Genomic DNA, 26,169 nt, shown 5'->3' on the forward strand with positions numbered 1-26,169 from the left:
ACCACATTTTTGGCAAGAAAGTGATGATCCTGACTTTGTCAACTTTGTTGAGCAACTTGAACAGGATATGTAATTCCAACCTTTACATGACACAATCTCGGTAATAGTTGCCTTGCAAACAAATTTTTTATCCTGCAATTAATAATAAGGTTGAAAATATTTCAGAATTATCTTAGTATCACTAAGATTTAATAAGATATGCAATAAATTATCAATTGAATGTAGTTGCATTACCTGAGGGACATCAGATGAGATAAAATCCCAAAGATCATTAATTGAATGTTGGGCTTCAGAATCTTTATTATCAATTGATTGTTCTTCAGTCATGTCGCCTAAATTAACAATACACCATCCATCGTATTTGAAGCTAAAGAGATACAATGATTTTAATTAGTTAAATAAATTGAGTATCAACAAATTAGTAATTTTGAAACTAAAAAAAACAACAAATATACCTTTTTCGAAACGCAGTAACAGAATCAAAATCATGATTCAAATAGAATTTGGTTCCAGAAGATGCTGACAGACAAATTGCACCTTGATACGTCTTAATCAAAACACTTGTCATGATGAGAACAATGTTATCACTTTCCATCCCACGATATTTATCTTCCAATTGTTCTGCTTGTTCTGCCCATATTGTTGCTGGTATTTCTGTTCCACTGTTAATTCATTTAAAAAGACGAACAAATAAGAGACAAACACAAAACAATAGTTGTCGTTAAAAGTATTATAAGAGTGTAATCTAAATAAAAAAAAAACTTACCCTTCTAACAATATAGTCAGAGTAACCCTTCTTAGGTTGACTGTTGTTTGACTACGAACATCTGCTTTGTACATATTTTTGATATAGCCGATTACATCTACATTATAAAAAAAATTAAATACACATATAGATCTATCAAATTTAAAAAATTAAATTTAAAAAATCAAGAATGTACCGTATAAATCTTCAGATGTATCTTTCAGTTTAACCAAATCCTCGTAATTTTTAAGTCGAAACTTTTCATGAGCTATTTGACAAAATTGTTGTCTTACAGAGGCTATTTTTGTTCTCTCAGTTAATCTAATCATAAATTTATGATCAGAAATTTTGTAGTTCTTATTGCAGTCTTGCAAATTGAAATTGCAAACTTCAATAAGATTTCCTTCACACAATTGATCTGCAAACTTTTCCAGAAGAGAATGGTGTACAGAACCTTGAATAGTATTATTCTATAGAAAAAAAAATGGATTAAAGTTAGATAATAAGTTTTAAAATTAGAAAAACATATTTTTTAATTGAACAATAAAACTAACCTTCTCATCAAGTAATATGAAATTAATTCCTATGAGCTCATTGTTTCTTTTCAGATTTCTTGCCTCCCACTTTCTGATTAGACGAACTACAGTACGACGGTAGGAACGTTTTCTGTTTAACTGATCTAATGTCAAATACTCCCTGTTGTTGTTTAGAATTTCAGCACTCATTGTTTTTTTTTTTTTTGATATTTGATATTCCTGAAAACAATATAAAAAAATAATTTAGATATAAAATTATTAAATTATTACGTAGCCCTAGATAATTATGATAGCAATGCATCCAACAGAGAAAATATAGTTAAGAAGACGTAGCAAAAAGATGATGATGCCTAACCAAGAATGATACGCTGATGCCTAAGAAATAGTAGTGAGAATTTTAGTTATATTGTTAGTTATATTGTTGAGAAGACGTAAAAAAAAATGCTGATGCCGAACCAAGAATTATACGCTGATGCCTAAGAAATAGTGGTGAGAATTTGAGAATTTTGGTTGTGAATTTGAGAAGCTATCAAACAGGTTTTTATAGTGGTGAGAAATTAGAATTCCTTTTCCTTTTAAAATTGTATGACCTTTTTAATTTTTTTTTTTTTATAATCTTAGTTTTAGGAACTAAAGTTCTTTTTTTCATATCTTAATTGAATAAGATATGTTTGATTTCTTTTTCACGTTTTTATCCTTTATCAAAGATATATACTTTTAGTATTTCCTTTTTTAAAATTAATATTTGTCAAAATATAATTCTAACTGAATTAAAAACGTTTTTATCCTTTTTTAATTTTTTTTTTTACCTTTTAGGATAAGAACCAACTTTGAAATTATAATTTAACTCTAATTTAATTATACATTTTTATCTTTTTTTATTTACCTTTTAAGATAGGAACCAAGATTTTTATCCTTTTCACGTTTTCATCTTTTAAAACAAATTATGATTTTTTATTTATTTTTTGAAATTAAGATTTGTCAAAATATAAATCTCGTTAAATTTTTTTAAATATTTAAATTTAATTAAACATGTGTAAAAATCTGATCGTTTTATTTGACACGTGTCATCATCTTGCGAGTTACTACGTTTCAATCATTCTCTTTTATATAATAAGATATATATATATATATATACTTTTTTTTAATATCACAAATAATAAATAAATATCTTATTATATTTTTTCATAATCAATTGGTCCAAATATTCCATATTAAATATTTATAAGGTTATACAATTATAATTATAGTCTTATACGAGTTAGTTTGTCAAAACATGTAAGATATTAAAAATGATTTAAGACAACTAAACGGATGGATTAGCAAATTCATAGATATATAGATTGTTTATGTGTAAATCTAAATTCACATAATAACAAAGTTTATAATTAACATTAGATCAATGTATACTTAATTAACGTATACTCTTATTCTACTAATATACAAATTTTACTGTTTAAAATTAAAATATGATAACAATTTTTGATTTAAAAAATAAATAACAAAAATAAATAAAATTTAAACAAAAAAGATAAATGCAACTTATATTAGAAATAAAAAATAAAACATTCCCGTGCGGACGCACGAGATTAAAATCTAGTTAACATTTTAAAGGTGTATGTTAGCCACTCTCATTGGTTGTTTTTTATAATGCGCAGTTTTCGGCACATGTTTGTTAAAACTTAAAATGGTGTTCTTGGCCTGGTTACGAAAGACCACGTATCCAAACAACCCAGAAGGATTTTAAGGAATTTATTTAAATTGAATCTTTAGTTTTAGGAAAATGGACCAGTAGACAAAGAACAAAAAATGAAATCATATATGATTAGTATCCCATAACATTTGGTATATCATTAAATATATGAACTTTGGAGTTGTGAATAACTTTTGATAATTTCACTTCTTGATTCATGTCTAACAATCTCTCTACGGAGGTATGGTATTAACTTTTAATATTCACTTATTTGCAAAAACAAAAACAAAAAAAATGAAGGCAAAATAACGAAGAAAGAAGATAAAAGATTTGCAAAGCTGCTTCTTAAATTAAATCTCTACTACAACATTTTATTTTACATGAAGCTTCCAAATTTGGTTTACATGTTTGTACACAGTATAATGTATATGACCTTTGTGTCCATTCTCTCTTCTTTCTTCCCCCAACGGAGAAACTGCAGGGTGAGAGCGGTCTGCGCGGCCCTGACCAATTAGTGACAGAGCAAAGTCTTGATTCTGCTCTGTAAAGGGGACACAAAAACTCAGAGGTCTCTTAAATGGAAGAAGCTATTAGGTTTGTTGTTGAGTGTTTTTGTCATGAAACCAATTGAGAGCAAGGCATTCTTATGGGAGAGAATACAACGGTTAGCCTCGCGTGATCTGAGAGAGAGTAATTTTCTGGCCACATTCCTTTTTCCACTTCAGGAGGAAACAAGACTGCGTTCTTGACGCTAAATCCAACGGTTTGTTCCTGGTTACCTTTTGCTTCTCCGTCCTCTGCATCTCTCTGTTCTGACCATGTTTGGTTCCAAATTCTTTGCTGCAATGAGTTACAATAAGCAACTGAGCAACATTGGGGGGGCGTTTCAAGAGAAAGTGTAAGGCTTTTAATGTTTCTAAATATAGAGATGGTCATGGGTGATCATTGTCACTCAAACTTAGCTTTTGAGTTATCATGGACAAGTTTTAGAGAGAAGAGTATCATGAAGAGACGTTACCTGAAACTCCTTATAATCTAGAAGACCGTTTCCATCAATATCAGCTTGAATCCACAGATCTTTAATCTCTTTTGTGGTGAGTCCATTGCAATGACCCGTTAGATTGAGCTGTATAGGAATAATTTAAAAGGAGGAAACTCTGTGAACATTCAGCTGAATAAGGAAGTCATAAGAATGATTAAATAGCGTTACAGATTCTATATACCTGTCGAAGAGTCTCACAGAAGCCCATGAACGTAATGTGGTCACCATCATTGTCGGTTTTCAGAAAGGCAAAAGCATCTTCAGCTGTTAGAGAGGCTCTTCTCAGTAGATACTGCAAATCAAAATGCTCATATGTTACAGGAGAAGCTAGAAAATAATACTGTCCCAGGAAATCATGTAGACAAGAATTCTGAAGCAGGAGATCAGTATCCTCTAATTTAATGTAAAACCCGTTTCAAAATCAACAAGTGATCCCCTTTTTTGGATAATTAAGAAGATGTAATATCATTTCAGAGAGTGAAATGCACCAAGAGATAACTTTTGATAAGAGGATATTGAAGAGCGTCTTACCCTGAACATGCCAAACACTGCCTCACTCCAACTTGTTTTTAGAAGCTTTCTATACCGATTTGGATTTAGAAGCCATATGAAATCGACAGCACATATGTTACCCCGATGATTCCGATGGCTTACCCACTGTTAAACCAAAGATGACAACAGTCTCAGTATCCTGATCGCCAATTCAAAACATCAGAAAAATCTACAGCATACCCAAAAGTATTCTCCATATGAAGAAAGACAGTGACCTTGTGAGCATCTGAATCTGTGTACCGATGAGCAGTATCGTAAGACGACACAAAACCCTGTGACCTGAGAAACTTGTAGACATGTCCTCGCTTACTTCCATTCCAATCTCTGCCACAAAGACACAAATAGAAATGACCAGAGAAATATTTTAGTACAGTTCCTTAGATGTAACCCATGAGAAATGTAAGAATCCAGACTAAGTAATTACCCGCAAAGTATAATAGGCATTGGACTGAGATTGACTTCTTTCTGGTAAGATTCTACATACTGAAGAATCTTGTATACCTGTCAAAACAAAACCTTGTTTAGAGAGACTAAACTCACAAAAAGTTATCTGCCTAATACACAGATTTAAGAAGGAAATCTTACCTGCTGCAATCTAACTATGGACAGTGTAGAATCATGAGGAAAGAGCAAATGAGTGTTGACAATCAAAACTTGTTGATGAGCATCGTACTGAGAGTAAGGAGGAACTAGTTCTACGTGTAGCAACTGCGCAACTCGGTCACCACAATCATTGAAAAGTAAATCCCTCGAGTTCACAACTCTAAAATAGTCCTTATGAACAGCCGTAAGCAGACCTATTACCAATCACAAAGAGAAAAGAAACACATTGAAACATCTTTTTGATTTTCTTCCTTCTTGACATATCCATGAACGATTAAAGATTGAACAGAGCAACATTTTACCATCACCACGATTGTTGGTACGGCCAAGCTTGTAACTGAGATAACCAGCGTCTCCAAGCCTCTTCTCGTACAAATTAACAAGCTCTTCGTTGCCTACCCAAAACTCCTAAAATCAAATCATCAACATTTGAGCACAGAAGTCAAAAACGATTCGAACATTGTCAAATATATGAACATCAAAAAAGGGGAGGAATTTCGTCGAACAACCTGCAAACAAATGATCGAAGACCTCTCGTACAACAACCAATCGAGAATTCTATGGTTCCTTCCAAGCCAATACGCTCGATTATCGCTTTCTCGAAGACTCTGATCCTACATTCATCCCCAAAACACATACATATAAACAAAAACCCCTCATAAAGAAAAAAAACCCAAAACAAAACAGAGAATCGAGAAAGAAGAAACCTTTTGAGAGAGGCGTTTGTAGATCGGAGCGAGGATGTTGAAAGTAGTACAGGAAATACAAGGTTGCTGGTGCTGGTTGTCTCTAATGGAGGAAGAGATTGCATAGCTTCCTATCTTCGATATTCTCCCCTTCATATCTCTAGACCGCCGGGGAAAATATTACAGAAACAAACAAAATCTCCGGCGGTAAAAATCAGAAAGAGAAGAGAGAGGAAAAAAAGAAGAAACCCACGAGGAAGACGATAAAGAAGAAGAAGACGAATCTCGAAGAAACGTCGCGACCGCCCTGAACTTCCTCTGATTCTCGCTCGCCTTTCGTTTTTTTTTTGTAAATTATCGATTAAAACAAAGAAAAAAAATATCCTCCCAAAATTAGAAACTTGTCGAAAAATTTCAGGGCTTTAGGCTATTTTAGTTTTCTTTTTCTCTGTTAAAGCTTCGTCTTCTTACTCATGAACCTATGATTTGTGTATATAATACGTGCGTGTGCATGTGTATTTATGGTGGCGAAGCACTCTGCTAAACTATGTATGGTCGAATTGTAATCTTTGTTATATATAGCAAAATGAATATTTTATTTCCCGAATTTGTTCATTGGTCAGAAAAAAATAATATTTTTTCGTAGTCCTTTTCGACTTTTGGGATTTTTTTTTAGTAGTGATGATGAATAATTTGCTTTCGATCGAGGGCACGATCAGTGGGCGGCACATATTTATTCCTTTCGACCCTCCATGAAATTGGAATACGATTGTTTTTTTAATTAGTTTTATAAATAAAGTAGTTACTTTATATTGTTATTTATTTATGAAACGAAAAACAGTGCATAGACAATTAGACATAATTATGCATTGTAGCCGTTCTTGTCGAAATCTTGGCTTGACGGAAAACAAAAAAAAAAGTCTAAATCTTGGCTTACGGAATTTTAAATCGATGACGATTTTTTTGCCGGTTTATACAGTTGAAGTTTTGACACAACAATTATAAAATAAAAAAAAGTTTCCTCGTTATAGGACAAAAGAAGTTGCTTCATACAGTAGTTTAGAGCATGTTCAACGAATATTTAACCCCCATTTCTCCCATTTTTAATCTAATTAAATAAATGAAAAACACTAAAAAAGAGGAGAAACGTCTTCTAATTTGGAGCTCGGAGAGACGTCTATGAGAACGCACGTGGCCGGCTTTTATTGGACACAAAAAAAAGAAGAGAAAAATATCATTTTGGTCGTCAAACCTTTTTCATACCCGACCTCTTTTCTTTTTTCGTTCCCTCCGTCGATCACCTCCTGTCCTCGATTTCATCGGATCCTTCGTCGGCGAGTGTTTCAGACGGAGGCGTCGATGTCTGGCGGAAGCAACGAGTCTCGAGTGATTGAAGCTTCTGGATCCATGTATTCGTCGGCGAAGGTAAGCGAAGAGTCGATTGAAGATGTTTTGCTTTTGGGGTTTAGATTCTATGTCAGGGAATAACTAATTTAATAAAAGGGTTTAGAGGTATCGATGATTGGTTCTGATTGGATATCTATGCTGATTTAGGGTTTCATGATTTGTGATCGACGATTGATTTTGTCTTGGCTGATTAAGTGTTTTGGCTTTTGTCTTCTGATTTTCTTATGTATCGATGATTGGTGACAATATATGAGGGTTTGATCTTTAAGTTTAAGTATCGATGATTGGTTAAGAATATCACATCGATCATCTTTTGTTTGATCTTTGTATAAGTTTGTATATTAAGTTTAAGTATGATTTCAGAATCCAACCGATCAGTTTTAGTTTGTTTAAGTTTGTCTTTGATCTTTGTAGAAGTTTGTCTTTCATCTCTGTAATAGTTTGTCTTTGATCTTTGTATTATCGATGATTTTATTTGATCTGGTGGAATCGATGATTTTGTTTGATATTTGTATTCGTTTGTCTTTGATCTTTGTCTCTATAGTTTGGCTTTTCCTTGACTGTTTTTGCTTATGCGTGTTTGATTTATAGTTGAAGTTCATTAACTCTCATTGTCTTATCCTTGTCTTGTTTGTGTAGTAGTTGTAGTTCATTAACTGTTGTTTGTTTAGTCGATGTTTGCTAACTCTTATTTATTGTCACTTTGTTCTCTGCACGAGGAGTGAATGCTGCGGAATGACAAGAAGAGGAGAGAAGAAGCACAGTGGCATAAAGCATCCATCTTCACCCTCCTAAAAAGGTTAGCTTCATTCACTTACTAGGTAGTTGTATTAAATGGTGGGTTTAGGTCGTTTCAATCACTTAAATGGTGAGAATCACTTAGTAGGTAGCTTCAATCACCATATTAGATGGTGGGTTTAGATAATAAATGGAATAGGGGATTAGTTAATGTAGAAGGTAGATATGTGTCAAGTCTCTTCTGCTTGTGATGAATGCTTATTGTTGTGTATGGTTGTGTTGAATGCTTGTGTTTAGGGTTTAGTTAATGTTTGGTTTTTGAACATCGGACACTTTTGTTCCCTCTTATTCATGCTTTTTCTCATCTTTTCTCTTCTCGCATCACTCTCTTTCTCATCTTTTCTCTTCTCGGATCACTCTCTTTATCATCTTTTCTCTTCTCGGATCACTTCTTCTCGCATCACTCTCTTTTTCTTCTCTCTTTCTCATAACTTTATCTTCTCGCATCATGTCTTCACGCTTTCCCTTTAACAACACCTCAAACTTTGTTGACCTTTTACAAAGTCAACAAGAGAGTGTGTCAAGCTACCCTAATCCATATCCTTCCTTCGAACTACCTGCCTTCAGTACCCAAGCAAACACCGAAGAAGTAGAAGAAGTAGAAGAAGTTGGAGTGACGAGCAAGGTGATTAGAAGACCGTGGAGTCCTGCGGAAGATACCCTGCTCATCAGCTCCTGGTTGAACACCTCGAAGGACCCGGTTGTTGGAAATGAACAGAAAGGTGGAACTTTTTGGAGTCGCGTAGCTACATACTTTGCGGCGAGTCAAAACGGAGGAGAAGTCCGAGAGTCAGGGCAATGCAAACAAAGATGGCACAAGATTAATGATCTTGTGTGCAAGTTTTGTGGGGCTTATGAGGCAGCAACAAGAGAAAGAACAAGCGGTCAGAACGAGAATGACATTCTCAAAAATGTGCATGCTATTTTCTTCAATATCCATAAGAAGAAATTCTGTCTGGAACACGCTTGGAAGGAACTGAAGAACGACCAAAAGTGGTGTGATTTGTCAGCCAATAAAAACGTTGGCAACTGTAAAGAGGAGGACCGATGATGGAAATGCAGAGGGGAATGAAGATGGAAACAAGAATGGTGCAGGGGCTAATCAGGGAACGGTCAGACCTCCAGGTGTTAAAGCCGCAAAGGTTAAAGGTAAAAAGCTGGACGTAGTTGAGGCTGTTAATGCGTTCAGCAACATGTGGGGTATGAAAAGAGAAGAAATGGTTTTGAAAAACGAAACCCAGAGGATGGCTCTTCTTGATTCCCTTATTGCGAAGGGACCCCTCTGTGAAGAAGAATAAGCTCTGAAGATGCAGCTAATTTCCGAAATGATGCATAATCAGTGATTTGCAACTTGGTACTTGTTTAAGCTGAAAGTTGTGTCTGTTACGTGTGTCTGTTATGTTTAAGTTTAGGGTTTAAGTTTAAGATTTGAAAAATCATGTTTGTGTCTGTTATGTTTAAGTCTTATTTGTGTCCGTTATGTTTTAGATGTTATGGGTAATGATGTGTAATGTTTTAATGTTTAATGAGAAGCTTAATTTGCCTAGCTTTTAGAGTATAAAGGAAATGATGAAGCTTGATTATGTATAAAGGCAATGATGAAACTTTTGTCTTTGTATTTCAGTGTTCAAAGTGAGTTGTGGAGACATAAAGAGAAGAGATAGTCACGGGTTCATCAAAGTAAAGCAGCAGAGCACAGAAAGGGACAACAACATGTGGCTCAATAATTCAAGTAGTGGAATATTTGGCATTGTCTTTGTATTATTGTTCTTTTGGGTCCATATGTTCGCCACCACAAGTTGTGTTTGTTTATGAACCACAAAACTCAATCTGCATTATTCTCCATCTTTCTATATATATGTACGTCTTTTTAATAAACTCGTTGTCCACAATCTCTTTATTCTTAATACGAAGTTTCCATTCTCCTCTAAGCGATACAAACTCACTCTTTCTTCTCAATACAAACGCTTCCTCATAACCAAATTCTCATACAAACTCTTTCTTATCTAAGTCCACTTGATAGTCCTCATACTCCTCATAACCAAATTATCTCATCTCGTTTATCTTCTTATGGCTTCTTCTTCCCAAACTCCCTTTGATGAAACTTTAGATCAGATGTTTGATCAGTTTTACGAACAAACATTCGAGAATCTCTTAATTGATTATGCTGATCAAGCAGAGGCAACCTCGTCCAAGAAGAAAAGAGCTTTTATAGAAAGAAATCGAGAAGAAGGCCACATAAGATTGTGGAATGATTACTTCAGCGAAAACGCAATTTATCCCGATCACCTTTTCCGGCGACGTTTTAGAATGAACAAAGCATTGTTCTTGCGTATTGTTCATCGGCTCTCCAACGAGGTCACTTTCTTTAAACATAGGCAAGATGCTCAGGGTAGACTTGGTCTATCGGCACTTCAGAAGTGTACAGCCGCAATTCGTCTCTTAGCTTATGGCACGGCACTTGATACCGTTGATGAATACCTACGTCTAGGTGCAAGTACAGCCCGTTCATGTCTGGAAAATTTTGTTGACGGAATTATAAATCTCTTTGGCGACGAGTACCTCAGAAGACCCACGGCAGATGATCTTCAACGTCTACTTTATATGGGAGAGGAACGCGGATTTCCCGGGATGATAGGAAGCATCGACTGTATGCATTGGGAGTGGAAGAATTGTCCAACCGCTTGGAAAGGCCAGTATACACGAGGTTCTGGGAAACCCACAATAGTCTTAGAAGCGGTAGCTTCATACGATCTCTGGATTTGGCATGCGTTTTTCGGACCTCCAGGTACCCTAAATGATATTAATGTTCTGGATCGCTCACCCGTTTTTGATGACATTATAAAAGGTCAAGCTCCGAGAGTTAATTTCTTTGTCAATGGAACGGAGTACCATTTGGCAGACTATCTGACAGACGGTATATATCCAAATTGGGCAGCTTTTGTCTAATCTATACCACAACCACAAGGTCCAAAAGCATGTTTATTTGATGAACGTCAAGAATCTGCCCGAAAAGATGTCGAGCGTGCTTTTGGAGTTTTGCAATCTCGTTTTGCCATTGTCAAAAATCCGGCTTTGTTTTGGGATAAAGAAAAAATTGGAAAGATTATGAGAGCTTGTATCATACTCCACAATATGATAGTTGAAGACGAACGAGAAGGATACAAGCACTTTAATGTTCAAGAATTCCAACAAGGAGAAGGAGGCGAAAGTTCTAATGTGGATTACTCGTACTCGACAAACATGCCTACAAATATTATAAATATGATGGATACCCGAAGAAAAATTCGATCACCAGATGTGCATCACAAATTAAAAGCCGATTTGGTTGAACATATCTGGCAAAAATTTGGTTAATCTCAAAAATAATACAGAAGTTTAATGTATAATAATTTATGTTTTATTTGTTGTAATGTTTTAATATTAAGTTTAATTTTTTAGTATTTCTTCTAATGTTGTAATGTAAAATAAAAACTGAAGTTTAATGTAAAATTTCTTTTAACATTAATTTTTTAAAAAAAAATTTTTTAGAGACCATTAAGATTTCTCCCATTGGACCCTACCAAAAATATAAGGTCTCTCTCTTGGGTTTCTACTAATAAAGCTATCCATTTTATTAATAAAAAAAAGGGTAAAGACCCTAAATGGTCTCTCCCATTGCACATGCTCTTAGTGACCGATTAAATGACAGTGACTAAATGCATTTAAATTTTTTTTTTTGAAAAAAATGCATTTTAATTTGTTAGATTCTTTTTACGTACGTAATGTAAAACTAAGGCTGTGAATGGTAACTCTTTTTATGCGTTTTTCAAGTGTGGTTTTGGAAAACCACAAATAAATCACCAATCAATATGTTTTTAAAAGTGTTTTGCGTTTTTTCAAAAAGTAAGAAACACTGTTTGCATTTTTTTCGAATGGTCATATATCACACTTATAAATGAACCACTTCTATTATCTAGCGGTTCAAAACTATTTGCGATTTTTCAAGTGCGGTTTGGTTTTTAATTATTTTGTAAGACGACAAAAATAGAACTTTTTAATTTTAAAGCAATTATTGATAAAATTTATGTGTTGGTTTAATATTTATTTTTTTCTATGTTGAGATAATTAAATTAGACGATAAAATATTTACTAATTTTTTTTAACTTTTCTTAAGCTAAATACTGATTTTTGTCAAAATTAAACTTTATTTTATTTTAAATAAATTTATATTTAAAATTAATAAATTTAACAAAAAAATTAAAAATTATGAAGAAAATCATGAAATTAATTAAATGGTCAATACAAATTTTTTTTTAAATATGTTTAGACCATATTTTTCACTAATTAAATAGCATTTCACACCATTTATTTTGTATTAAACGTACTTATTTTTCATATAGTTTTTTGTACTAATGTGGTTGAATTATTTCCACACATATCGCAGTTGAATTTCTTCTTATCGTAGTTGAATTTCTTCTGCACGTACCGCAGTTTAATTCTCCCACACGTACCGCAATTGAATTTTCTCGCATGTACTGCAATTAAACCGTACCGCATTTTAAAACCGTTTTTTCCGCACAGCCAAATACACCGTCACCATTCGAACCCTAATTACTTTTTGATGAGCGGATTATCTTGAAGATCTAATTGTCTTGAGAGTGAAATAGTTTGTCTCTATGCCTTACATTATTTAGTGTTAAAAAATGTGGACAATGTTTTCATGTTTGGAATTTTAGTTTAATGTTTTAATGATAACATAGGACATGGTTAAAGAATGATCTGATATCTATTGATGATATTTTCTTCGATGTATATAATCAATTCTAATGATTGATTTATAGAAACCTTTTTTTAACTGTGTTTCAAGCATTGGGTCTTTGAAAGTACATATAGTATTAACTACTATTAAGTATTCATTTGTCATTAATGGTAAATGTATATTTTATTCAACGAACCAATTAACCATGCGTTGATTATCCATCATTTAATCATTATGATGTTTGATGTACAACGTGTTATACAAGTCTTTGCTTAATTAGAATGAAGTTTAAAAAAAAAAATCACTTGTGATCTATGTACGTTTCAAAAACGTAATAATTAACACACACTTTATTCGCCTAGAAATGAATCTGATATTGCTCAGATAAAAATGACTGATCAATTCTAATTTAGCAAAAGATATGGATGAAATAAATGATGTATATTTGTGGTAGGAGTATATATAGATATAATATATACAAATTAATGTCCTTTTTGATAAGGCATAAAGTATTGTTTGGTTATGCAATTGGCCGAAAGCTTTCATAGAGCGACATGAAAATCAACCGACACCTCTAGTTGTCTTTGCTCCTTCATATTCTTCATGAGTCAATTTATTATTATTCTCCCTTTTCCCGAATAAAAGTATTCTGTATTAACAAAGAATTCTATTCAATCACATTTAAAAAAAAGGAAAGAAATTCTATTCAAAAAATAAAGAAAACATAATCTAACCTTAGATATTTTTGTGTGCTTTCAGCTTTCTTTTCCAAATTTTATATTCCACGTGGTATTATATATCTTTTCATACAACTGATTTGATTAAACATAGCGAGGATCATTTCTGTCGTTAAGAAGTTAAATCGCAAAATTTGTAAGCAACGGATTCTGTTCCATCGTTAAGCAAAAAAACGTCGCAAATACACGACTAAATACACGACTAATTCTTTTTACTTTTTTCTCAAACTTTTCGTATTGATTATAATTGCTAATGCAGAGGGATGCGTTCTACAGTCTATACCTTGTTAGAGCATAGACAAATGAAGATATAGTTAGTCAACATAGTGTGAGGACAATTTGTAAAAATAAAATAATCAACATTAACAAGAAGACAGATGAAAAGGGACAGACACTTTTTAATTTATGTAGGACATCCATAAACGTCGAACGGACCCTCAACACATTTCTCACAAAACATTATATATGCAATTTATTACTTCTCTATGCAATTACATTTTTCATTTTATTTATTTATCTTCTGTCTGTATCATTAGAATAAAGATATTGTGGTTATGGTATCAAGATAATTTTTTTTTATAAAGATTCAATATCTTTATTTAGATTCAATAACACCAAAATGAATTAACAAGAAATGTTGTGGTTCTAAATAAAGATATTGAATCTTCTGGTTATGGTAAGGGAGTGGGGTTAGACTTTAGAGTTCAGCGTACAATAAGGTTAGAGTTCTGTGTTGTCAAAGGTTTAAGAGCAAGATATATATTCCTCATTATTAATAGAGAACAATCACTAGAATGACCTTACAATTAGGTCTGTTTGCAAAACTAACTTAGGTCTCTTACATTTTGCTACAATAACCTTACAAGCGTGGAAAAGACAGCCTTACCCCTTACAAATGAAAATCTGGTTTTGTTTTTTTTTATGCATTATAAAATCGTAATTCACAAATATAGTAAATATATTGTGATAAATATACAGTAAATTATAACTTTCTTCGAAATAAATGTTGAACAAAAATAAAATTTTCAGTTTCCAGCAAAAAACTTGTTCTTCGAAACCCTAGAGGCGATTCGGTTGCAAACGAAGACAATGGCTTAGACGAGACGACGACGACCTAGAAACCCAGTTTTCCGGTGTTTCCTCGTTCTCTGCTTCATCGGCATTAGTCGTCGGCCTGGTCTGCGTCTCTGGTAAGTAATTTTTATATGTCTTCGTTTTGCTGAAATCTTTGGTTTGTATCGTTTTTTGATTCGTGTTCGTTCACCGTCGTCGGATGTGTCAGCGAGAGGAGGCACCGGCGAAGTCTTGTGCAAACTGTCTAACCCTAAATTTGTTTTCCGGTACAGGAATTAGTTGGTCGGCGGTGGTTTCCTCAAAAAAAACTACGCTTCGTCGAATTTTTTTTCCCGGTGAGTTTTTCGAAGGAATTTTACAGGCATATTTGGTAGACTACTAAAAGATAAGTTTATTTCACTTATGTTATGGTCAGGTAGAGTTGTTTGTTGTGACTCTTATAGATAGCATTGTGATAAAGTTGTTTGTGTGTCGTTTCAGGTTTAGATATAATTGTTTGTTTTGTTGACATGTAAAATTGTAATGGTTGTTTGATAGACTTGTTTGTTGAATATAACCGTAGTTTGTGTTGAGTGGTAGACTTGTTATTGGTATTAGGTAGACTTGTTATTAGTGTATGGTAGACTTGTTTTGTTGACTTGTAGAAATGTAATGGTTGTTTGGTAGACTTGTTTGTTGAATATAACCGTAGTTTATAGTAGACTTGTTATTGTGTCGAGTGGTAGACTTGTTATTGGTGTGAGGTAGACTTGTTATTGGTAGACTTGTTTTTGACGAATGTGGTAGTCTTGTTTTGTATTGTTATTGTTGTTGTTTTTTGTTGAGGTCGTATTGGTGTTGTTTTGTATTGGTGTTGTTTTTGTTGATTGGTAACCTTGTTCCTTTTTTTTCTTCTTAGATGGCTTCAGCTAGTGATTCGAAAGAATATCCCCCAAGATTGCATCAGCCTGGAAAATCTCCCTTACAGGAGCACAGCTTTAACTATGGCTGTCACCTGACTGATTTCGGCAAGTTGAGGGAGAACATTGGCGATGATATATTTAATGATGTAATGAACAGATGTGCAATTGGATCAATTTTGAAGCTTGCAACTAGGGGATATGTTTGGAGTTCACACATGGTTCATCAGTTCATAGCCAACCAATTGGCCGTGGACAGGCAGTATGAGGTTTGGTCTTTGATTGGTGGTAGACCGTTGAGGAGTTGCTTGTCGGGCACGTGAAGAACGCATCGTGATAGAACAGGTGTGCAAACCGTAGTATATTTTGACATAGAACTGTCTTCCATCTCCAACCGTCGAAGCTCGAACCCTCCATTTACATCCACCGACCCAACACCTAACCGTCAATAGCGTGGGCGTTGAGTGTCCCACGTCGAAGTCCATTTTATTGGCAACCTCGTAGATCTTCAATCTCGTCTCGAACTCCTCTTTTGTGTCATAACATTGACCTACAGCTAACTCTACGGACTTCATTTCAAGCTCCACAGAATCATCTATTCTGGAGAAACCTCATTTCTTTGGTGGCAGGTTTTGCATATCTTCTTCTTCTTCTTCATCTTTTGATTTCTTCCCACACAAATCGTAGTCTTCATCACTAGAACTCGCACCATCCGGATCTTCGCAATTGTCGTACCTTTCTTCTTCATCATCGTCATTATCTTCCTCATCTTCTTCAAATTCATCGTCTTCATTCTCTTCATCTACGAATGATTTACATCTTTTGCCGCTCACCTCAACACCATTTGCTATCTTAGATTGAGTCAACGCCTTTTCAATAATCTCAATGCATAGACGGATCGTCTCGTTTTCAAAGTGACGGAGAAACCCAGCAAATTGTCGAGTATTTCCTACAAATACCGGTAGTGTATCTTTGGGTAGCTTTTGCATGTATTTCTTCGACAGCATATAGCTGAATTGCAGGTCAGATCGGCGCTGATCCAATCAAAATTCTTCATAAACAATTTGTAATAAATCCCCAAACCCGATTTCCCGATCAACAGCTACAACTCGACTTCCTTTGCTTTTATCAACCAAGAAAACATACCGACTATTCTGAAATTCCCATTTCCCACAAACTAAAAATATATCCACCATGCAAGAAGACGACATGATAGAGGATGACAAATACAGGAAAGAAACCCAAAAACAGGTAAAGAGAGACAATCAGCGACGAACATAATGGCGGCGGCTACCCTAGAAGTAGTTGGTTGCGGTGGTTGGAACCCGAAAATTCATTAATAACTGCTGGATAAAAACGTCATTTCAAATCAATAAGTCTACCATTATGAGATTAAATATGTCTACCAATTTTGTAATATGTCTATCAACATTTCATTATGTCTACCAACATCGAACCTCGCTACTGATTTAAATGTCTACTATATTATCAAATAAATCTATTTTCCACATATAAGTCTACCATCCCCAAATATATCTATTACATAGTTTCGTATGTCTATCACATATCAATACTCGCTAAGGGAATTTTAAGTCTACCATTAAGACAACAAGTCTACCACCTAGAAAATAAGTCTACCACAAAGAAAATAAGTCTACTTTTTCAAAACAAATCTACCATCGATATTTACATCTACCATGCGTACAACAAATCTATCACGAAAAAACTTTTTATTTTGTAGTAGATTTATTTTTATTAGAAATAAGTCTATTTTCTTGTCTACTAAGTCTACTATGAAAGTTAATAAGTCTACCGATTTCGGTCAACCACATCTTATGAAGTCAACTCAACAACAATATATCTACCAACTTGAAAATAAATCTACTATACAACAAAACAAGTCTACCAACACATTCAAATATCTATCAAGAATTTTAAATCTACCTTTCTAGAAAACTAAATCTATCACTATAAGTCTATCAACATCTAAACAAATCTATTTTTCGGAATATTAAGTCTACCAACTTTTATTATGTTTATCGACATTTTTAAAAATCTACCAAAACATATAAGTCTACCATTCATATTGATAGATTTATTTCTCGGTAGTCCAATTTATCGGCTGACGTGGAAATAATTTAATAATGACATTTTTGTAAATACGTTTTTTCTCACCAAAGCTTCTTAATAGTAAAATCGGGTTTTTTTTAAAAGGAAAGTTATTCTGCTAATTTCGAGAATGTAAGATTGTTATACTAATTTCAGCTATTTTAAAGGTACAATAGCAATCCTCCCTAATTAATATTATTTTCTTGTTAGTATTATCGTATTGATGAAACCAGGCTTTGTTTTTTATTTATATCATTACAATAAGAAGAATGAAAGACCGGATCACCCAGAACCACTCGAAACCGCTTAACCGAACGTTGAAATTGTATTAAAGTTCTATAGTTGTATCTTGAAACCAATCAACTAGTCCAATAATTCTTTTGACCAGCAAGGAGTATCATAGTTTTGAAAATGCAAGGAGCAAAGTAGCAAATATAGAACGTTATTAGAGGGCTAGTTGAATGTTTTTAAAGATACAACTATAGAACTTTATTAGTAGATGGGCACTTTTGTGGTTGTGGTTGGGTAGCACGGTCTTTTAAAGGTCACTCGTGCGGACCTTAAAGTCTGGTAGAAGAAAAACATGAAATCTAAAACTATTTATTAACCAGGAAACAAAAAAGGAGACCAAACATTATAGCCTATCATCAAAGACAGACCTGTACTTAGTTTGGGAAATGTTCCAAACAAATTTGATCACGCGTCTTTGGGAAACTTAGCGTCCACAAAACCATCATTCATATTCCATAAGATAACTAATATTGGAAACGGATCGTTTTTTTCTTTAGTAAGAAACGTGTATATCATGAATAAAATAAGAATTATCATGAATTTTAGTAATTATTTAACTTTCTTTTCCAAGTCAAAATCAATTTCGTATAATTATTTGACTTCAAAATCAGTTTGGTCCAGATGGTGGATGTGTAATTTCTGTTATACATAATTTTGAGTCATTTATATATTGAGAAATGGATAACAAAATATGTCACTTGTTGAATCTAAGTGGAGAAAAATATACAAAAGAATCAGTAGTGGTCTTCTTCACTTTGGTTGCTTCCAATTGAGCTTGGGGGGAAAAAAAAGGTACATAAGCACAATCCAAAGCATAAAAATGAACTAACATTGGTTCGATTCTAACACGGAATTTGATAAACCGAAACAAAATTTGATGGAAGAGTAAAACCGGCAGGATCACACAACAAACAGACATACAAGAACCACAAAGTAATCGTCTAGAGATAGATAATAAACACATAATTAACGGATGATTAATTATGTACAGCTGCATAAGACGAAGGAAATAAGAGCGTCTTTTACCTCCGCTATAACAAATCCACGTTTCTCTCTGTTTTTCAGGACGAAGAATCTATGGCTTCGACTTGTTGTCGAGCAAGATACTTCTCTCTTCTCTCCTTCTGATAGATTACAAACATAATTTGGTTGATTAAAAAAAAATCGAATCCACGGGAGAAAGAAAGTGAACAAAAGAACAATAAGTTACCCATTCATCGATAACAAGACCCTCCCCGACCACGCGAGGCCCTGTCTCTGGTGGAGGCTTCTTTCTTTCTTCAACTGCAGCTTCAGCCTCATCCACTTGACGTTTCAGTTTCTCTAGTGCCTGATCATAAGATCGTAATCCTCCTTGTTGTAAGGTTCAATCTAAAATTTTGTTTATAGCATATGTGGTCTAATCAGCATGAAATTCTACTTAAAGCTTACAGCACTTGGGCGGTCTGCATCAAGAAAAATGACCCGAAGAACCCTCTCTACTGTTACTTGATCCTTTTGCTCATCAAACTGCACGATAAACACCAGCAAATAATGAATCTTATGTCTTAAACTCTCTAAGACACAGATATATGGCTTTAGTTTGACAACCTATACCAATGGCATTGCATTATCCTATATGAGTTATGTGACTACTGATTGAATAAAGATTGCTTTCAACGAATGGACTTCTGAATAAACCGATAGAGTTAGAAAGGAGCGAATAAACGCACCAATTCGGGCACATACTCTACTCCCGGTTTCACTTTCAGGCTCATAATCTTAAACTTAACCTTGCTCTTCTGGTTTAACTTCTGTTTCTCGTTGTTCTCTGGGTGTTCCACGAACTTGAACACTGCATTTGAACGTTTACAAGAAGCAATGATCACAGGCTGTAATGTAAACTAGTTGGAGAAAACAAACCAAAGAAGACATTTTGATTTCCACAAATCTCATTTACCAGTTGCAAAGACGCTCTCTCCTGGAGCCAAAACTCCACCAGGGGGACGCATGTAACAACTCTTTGGTGCAGTTGTTTGGAACTAAACAAGAGGAGACATAGTGACTTATTAGATGAAAAGCACCACAACTGTATCATCTTAATTACAAAGTAGACTAATACAAGTCAACAGAAAGTCAACTTCTCTGATATAATCACATAGTTGCTTGAACTGTACCATCTTAATTACAAAGTAGACTAAAACAAGTCAACAGAAATTCAACTTCTCTGCTATAATCACATAGTTGCTTAAACCGTATCATCTTAACTACAGAGTAGACTAAAACAAGTCAACAGAAAGTCAACTTCTCTGCTATAATCACATAGTTGCTTGAGCTTTATCATCTCAACTACAAAGTAGACTAAAACAAGTCAACAGGAAGTCAACTGCTTTGCTATAACCACACAGTTGCTTAGCTTGTTCCCCAGAAAAAAGTATCAAATGGAGAATCAAGATCAAAGTTGATGTCACTGATACATAAAACTCGGTTACCTTAAATGCAGTATGAGATTTGCTAGTGTTTTTAAGCTTGGTTGCGCTTCGCACTTGTTTACCAGGTTCATCTGAAAACACAAACCACAATTCTAATTCCGTTCTAAAAAAATGGAATCAATGTCAAGAAAGGGAAACAATCTCACTGCCTGCTGATCTCGAAATAAGAGCAATCATGGCACAAAAAAAAATCTTGATTACGTTTTCAATTCGCAAATCCGTATGTTCAATCTCTAAATACAAAAACACTCAGAACCAAACTCAAATCAATTTCAGAGAAATGAAACCATTTGAAGAAATTCAGACGAAATCGAACTAAAAGAAGAAGCCGTACAAGGGAAATAAAGATAGCTGGAAGGATCTAGCCGGAGACGACGGCGAGCCGGAAGAAGTGATTTCGCGACGGAAGAGACAGTCAAGGCGGAGGACGGCTTGGGAACGCCGGAGACATCCGTATTATTCCGATGTCCACGGCGGCTGCTACGGTAATTTTGGCTTGGGTTCTGCGTTGAGGACGGAGAAGAGGAGGTGGTGTTTCTCCTCTGCCAAAACGGGCATAGCCTGAAGAGCTTCTGACGATCCGCACTCCGATTCTGACGGTCAGATATCGCCATCGTTAATCAACCAATCTTCCGATGACCGGAGAATCAACTTCAGCCTCCGAGTAATATTTCACTCTCTCTCTCTAGGTCTTGAGTCTAGGAAGAGAGACAAAGTGTTGTGAAATTTCAATTTTCAGAAGAGGAAGGAAGAAGAATGGACAAAAAGAAAAAATGGCGTTTTGTCTTGGCTTTTTTTTGTTACGCCTGCGTGCGTCTGCGCGAGTCACGAGTTTTTAAAACTCTAAATTCGGATTTCAGATGATTTTTATTATATTTTGTACTCGTAAAGTTTATAAGTTTCAGTGAAGTCCGTGAAAATGTTAGGTGTGAAAACGAGTTTTGACAAAACAAAATTTTTTCCACCAAAGGGCTGTTTTTGGGTTTGGCATTTATACAAAGGAATTGAAAATCAGTCAATGTCTATGGTTGTTGTGAATTAATTTTCATTCGTTGCGTTGTATATTTGGTTGGTAACCACTATTTTTATTTGCATTTTAATACCCAGAGTATTTTTGGTATCTGAAATTAGTACGCATTTATGTTTCTGACTAGTTTATTGACCTACCTATTCCATAATCTTTTTTTTTATTAAAGACCTATTCGATAATCTTCTACAGACTACTGCTAATTTCTATGTTTAAAGATCGAGTAGTAAAAGTCGGTACATATGAATGTTTTGACACCTAAACAATTCAATTTTTTTTTCTCACCTTTTACCGCGAGATTTTGTTGAACTCGTGTGTTCAAAGTTTTTTTAATAGAAGTAGCAACGCCATTTACGCTAGGGGATCCAAACAAAAACTGAAATTTTAAAACAGAGTATACAGTAGATTGTTTTGATTAAAATGATAATAGATCCTTCCAAATGTAATTCAATATACATTATATAATAAGTATATATTTGTTTATGTATTACATATTTACATCACTTGATTAAACTCATTTGTGGACGAAGAAATTTTCATGAAAGTGGTATTGATGAAAAGTTCAAAAAGTGGTATTAATGGGATTCTTAATTTGTATGTGTTTAGTTTTTGTACTTTTATCTATTCATTTAATCTTGTCATATGATTTTACGCAATTTATATTTTAATTTCATATACAAAATTTAGTATGTTATATAATCTTATTATATAGACCTGAACGAGCTGTAAAAAAAGCCTAGAATGAATGAATTTCATAAAAGATGAGACAAAATTACAATGCATCAGATTCTGGTACGTACTTTATTGCATATACAGATATACATTGCTTGAAAGACTGGAACAAGAAAGAAAGTTGCATGAAGTAATTTCTGGGAAATGGAAACTGAGAGTTTATAAGAAGTTGTACTTTATTGGTTTCCAAATTATTCAAATTACGTGACTAAACCTCCATTGATATATATTTTTTCCTTAGTTCGGTTAATGGTTATAGTCGGTCATATTCTGATAAATATGATGTATGAAATACCTACTTTCATTTCAATAATATTTTAATAATATTCAGAGAACCTATTTCATAGAATTTGGCAAGTTACTAAACGATGTCTGAAATCTTCCTTTTTATTTGCCACTTCTCCAAGTCTTGCTGAGTATCCTTTATTAAAAAAGAAAATAATCAAGAGTATATATAGATCCCTCGCATGGCCCGGCAAATAAAAAAGAAAAGATTTAAAATATAAAAAAAAGGTTTTAAGAGGGTTTTAGATCTTTTTTTGTTGTCTTCTCCAATCACAGCTAACAAAGATGAACCAAATCGCCTGTGGAAGATCCGCCGGTAACACCGCATTTTTGTCCCTCAACTACATCCGTCCACTTTACGCAGCTCTGCCTCTTCTATTCGCCGGAGCCACCGCCACCTCCACCTCCACCACCGTCCGCCGCCAGTTCAGCACTCCCGCGCGTACGCTCAACAGACTTCACTCTCCCGTCCCTCGTCAGACACCACTATTCTCCGGCGCCACCGCCATCGTCCGCCGTTACAGCAGCTCTCCCGGTCATAATTTCAACAGGTTTTTTCCTTCTCTCTCTTAAGCTTAGGATTTCGTAGACGCCGTGTGGAATTTGAACGAGAATCCACGCATTTAGTGAAATTTTTCACTAGTTAGGATTGATTAGTTGAATTTGAATGAGAATCTAGGGATTTGGTGAGGAATCTTAGGGTTGATTGGTTGAATTTGTTTGCCGTAGCTACCAAATTGAGCCGCCGACGAACTGGGGAATCCGGATTGTGCCGGAGAAGAAGGCGTGCGTGATTGAGCGGTTTGGTAAATACGTAAAGACTTTGCCGCCGGGGATTCACTTCCTTGTTCCTGGTGTTGATCGTATCGCTTATGTTCATTCCCTCAAGGAGGAAGCGATTCCTATTGGGAATCAGACTGCTATTACCAAGGATAACGTTAGCATCCACATCGATGGTGTTCTATACGTCAAGGTTTCTCATCTTCTTTCCCAAGTTTGAGACATTTTTTTGTTTTTTTGAGTTTTAAGCTGATCCTTGTGTCTATGTTATGAGCTTGTTGCAGATTGTGGATCCTAAGCTAGCTTCTTATGGCGTTGAGAATCCAATCTATGCTGTTGTACAGTTGGCTCAGACTACAATGCGTAGTGAGCTCGGTAAGATTACACTTGACAAGACTTTTGAGGAACGAGATACTCTCAATGAGAAGATAGTGGTTCGTTCTCTAATGCCTCTTTGTTCTTGTTCCATTTTTTTGTTTGTTTTCCTTTGATGTACTTGAGCTCCGTTTCTAGCTGAAAACTGGGGATTCTTTAGTTTCAGTGTCATGGTCAGTGATGTTACTGGTAGTGGGTTGAGATTGTTATGATGTGTTGTTCATTTCGACATTGTTGGATATGAGTTTGAGTTTACTATTGTAAGATAAGAGTTCATGTTTTGAGATGGAATCATTCTTGCAGGAAGCCATCAATGTTGCTGCCAAAGATTGGGGTCTTGAGTGCCTTCGTTATGAGATAAGTGAGTAATTTCTCTGTTTGACTCTTTTAGTGGCGTTAGCTCGATATCTTATTTGCCTATTTCTAAATACATGTGTTTCCAGAGGATATCATGCCTCCTAATGGAGTGAGGGTTGCTATGGAAATGCAAGCTGAAGCTGAACGTAGAAAGAGAGCCCAGATTCTCGAGTCTGAAGGTAAATCTGCATTGGCTTATCATGCCTCCTAATGGAGTGAGGGTTTCTATGATTGACCAGTGTGCTTGCTACGGCTCATTTCATTCAAATTCTTGGCTAAAAGCTACCTACTTTCCTGTTTGGTTTATCTGCATTTGGAAACATAGTAAAGACACTTCGTGATTTGTGTCTCATAATCTGTTTTACCAACTTGACTTGAATAGGAGAGCGCCAAGCCCATATCAATATCGCTGATGGTAAGAAAAGTTCTGTAATCTTGGAATCAGAAGCTGCAAGGATGGACCAAGTCAATCGAGCATCGGGTTAGTATTAACTACAGTATTTAGTAATAAGATGTCAAACCATTCGTCAAATTGTTTCTATCATTTTTAAATTTATTTATTTATTTGTGATGTTGCTCTTCAGGTGAAGCAGAAGCAATATTAGCTAGAGCACAAGCCACAGCCAGGGGACTGGCCATGTTATCTCAATCCCTCAATGAAACTGGTGGAGTGGAGGTTAGTACATGAGATCAAGCATAACGGTTTCTATCTATGCATGATTTCCATAATTTTTGAACTTAATTGATTACTTTGGTGCTAATACAACTTTTTGCACAAAATTTTCTGTTATTTATCACTACTTAATCTTTCAAATGTAGTTTCTATATCACTAGCTAATGCATGAAGTTTTCTGAACCGTTTTTCCCATAAATGATTTTCTTGTAGATTATAAATAGAGATTGAGTTTAAAGTTTACTTGTTATGCTTTCCGAATTGGGAACTCATGCTTTATCGTAATGCAATATGCAGGCTGCCAGTTTGAGAGTTGCGGAGCAATACATTCAAGCGTTTGGCAACATTGCTAAGGAGGTAAACAAATAATTATGAAACACAACATACTGTACCAGATTCCACTGGTTTATCTGATCTCATCTACTTTCTAATCTTCTCATCCCTTGGTATTAATCTAATAGAGTAATATTGTCTTCTTGTTAGGGTACAACAATGCTGCTTCCAAGTTCTGCTGCAAATCCTGCTAACATGATCGCTCAAGCTTTAACAATGTACAAAAGCCTCGTCCCCAATGGAGGTCTCCAGCCAAACTCATCCTCTGACAACGTGGTTACGGAAGCTTAAACTTTCACTCTCCTGCATTGCACCTAGAAGCAAGCTTTGGTAGCTGAACTAGGAAGATTTATTCTTTTGACCTAGGAAAGATCATAAACCAAAATTTAGCTTTCTTTTTCCCCCATACGAAAGACAGTTATCTTACCTTATTATAGTGGTTTTGCCTAGTAGAAAACAGATCTAAACTCTAATCTCAAGTAGAAAAGGGTTTTGCACAACCAGATTTGATCTTAATATTGGCTTTTATTCTCTGATATCATTAATTCAATATCAAACTCCAGTTCTGTGTTTTGTTTGTTTGTTTTGTTTTTCTAATTGGTTGCTAATGATTTTTTTAGATCAATGTTATGGTTGCTATTGTTGATAGTCTAATGGCACTGTGAAGAGGTTGCGAGCAGTTTTGGGTTTGGACAATAAGGTTTGTTAATGTGTTTTTAGGCTATCCTCAAAGTGCTATTTTTGGGTTTGGCACTTTGTGCAACGGAATTAAATTGGTGAGTGGTCGTTATGTTTCATTTGGTTGGTAAAAGGCTGTGAATTTCACATTTCAGCACTTTTAGTACCCAAAAGTAAATGAAAATTATAAGGCAACTTATTAATTCATTCGTGAAATATTATCATATTGTTTTCTATTTTTAATTCATATTCAAAATTTAGTATGTTAGTTGCAAGATCTTATAAAACGTCTCTCTAGTTTTTTTTTTTTTTTTTTTTTGACATCCAAAAAAACGTCTCTCTAGTTTAATAAAGGAGAAAAATATTAAAATCTTAGATCAACAAATGGCGTAAAACAAGGGTGAAAAATAATAAAGTGAAAAATAAGAAAGCATTCGTTTATTCTTGCTTCGGCTACAAGCCAATACTCGTGATAATCCCACAAGTTAAAAAAAAAGTTGTTTTTGTTTTTCCCACTTCTCCAAGTATCCATGCGTATATAACAA

At 34.6% G+C, this 26,169-nt stretch overlaps 4 protein-coding genes and 1 pseudogene across 5 annotated transcripts; 3 read left to right on the forward strand and 2 right to left on the reverse strand.

Annotated features, from left to right (window-relative positions):
• Positions 1 to 3,293: 3,293 nt before the first annotated feature.
• LOC18017565 (uncharacterized calcium-binding protein At1g02270) lies at positions 3,294 to 6,393 on the reverse strand. 2 transcript variants are annotated; one of them, XM_006401560.2, is made up of 10 exons: positions 5,879 to 6,391; positions 5,681 to 5,785; positions 5,474 to 5,579; positions 5,154 to 5,365; positions 4,993 to 5,069; positions 4,784 to 4,892; positions 4,548 to 4,673; positions 4,198 to 4,308; positions 3,993 to 4,100; positions 3,294 to 3,814 (listed from the first exon to the last, which is right to left on the reverse strand). In XM_006401560.2, exons 1-10 carry the CDS (start codon positions 6,011 to 6,013, stop codon positions 3,590 to 3,592), a joined length of 1,314 nt encoding a protein of 437 aa, XP_006401623.1. In that variant the 5' UTR covers positions 6,014 to 6,391; the 3' UTR covers positions 3,294 to 3,589. The 2 variants fall into 2 exon arrangements, with proteins under 2 accessions (XP_006401623.1, XP_006401624.2); XM_006401561.2 differs by lacking the exon at positions 3,294 to 3,814 and having other exon boundaries at positions 4,010 to 4,089; positions 4,194 to 4,308; positions 5,879 to 6,393.
• A 2,117-nt stretch (positions 6,394 to 8,510) lies between these two features.
• On the forward strand, positions 8,511 to 9,360 carry LOC112086483 (glutathione S-transferase T3-like). The gene is made up of 2 exons (XM_024155437.1): positions 8,511 to 8,975; positions 9,073 to 9,360. The coding sequence occupies exons 1-2, from the start codon at positions 8,511 to 8,513 to the stop codon at positions 9,358 to 9,360; spliced, it is 753 nt and encodes a 250-aa protein (XP_024011205.1).
• Positions 9,361 to 10,039: 679 nt separating this feature from the next.
• On the forward strand, positions 10,040 to 11,419 carry LOC112086484 (annotated as a pseudogene).
• A 7,334-nt stretch (positions 11,420 to 18,753) lies between these two features.
• LOC18017566 (vesicle-associated protein 4-1) lies at positions 18,754 to 21,186 on the reverse strand. Its single transcript, XM_006401563.2, has 7 exons — positions 20,719 to 21,186; positions 20,385 to 20,455; positions 19,853 to 19,934; positions 19,626 to 19,747; positions 19,345 to 19,422; positions 19,124 to 19,243; positions 18,754 to 19,037 (listed from the first exon to the last, which is right to left on the reverse strand). The coding sequence occupies exons 1-7, from the start codon at positions 20,996 to 20,998 to the stop codon at positions 18,975 to 18,977; spliced, it is 816 nt and encodes a 271-aa protein (XP_006401626.1). The 5' UTR covers positions 20,999 to 21,186; the 3' UTR covers positions 18,754 to 18,974.
• Positions 21,187 to 22,687: 1,501 nt separating this feature from the next.
• LOC18017567 (stomatin-like protein 2, mitochondrial) lies at positions 22,688 to 25,498 on the forward strand. Its single transcript, XM_006401564.2, has 9 exons — positions 22,688 to 22,979; positions 23,158 to 23,401; positions 23,493 to 23,642; positions 23,887 to 23,944; positions 24,027 to 24,119; positions 24,323 to 24,421; positions 24,525 to 24,616; positions 24,911 to 24,970; positions 25,097 to 25,498. The coding sequence occupies exons 1-9, from the start codon at positions 22,714 to 22,716 to the stop codon at positions 25,235 to 25,237; spliced, it is 1,203 nt and encodes a 400-aa protein (XP_006401627.2). The 5' UTR covers positions 22,688 to 22,713; the 3' UTR covers positions 25,238 to 25,498.
• Positions 25,499 to 26,169: the final 671 nt, after the last annotated feature.

This window comes from Eutrema salsugineum, unplaced genomic scaffold (assembly GCF_000478725.1).
Source record: "Eutrema salsugineum unplaced genomic scaffold, Eutsalg1_0 scaffold_2, whole genome shotgun sequence".
NCBI lineage: Eukaryota > Viridiplantae > Streptophyta > Magnoliopsida > Brassicales > Brassicaceae > Eutrema > Eutrema salsugineum.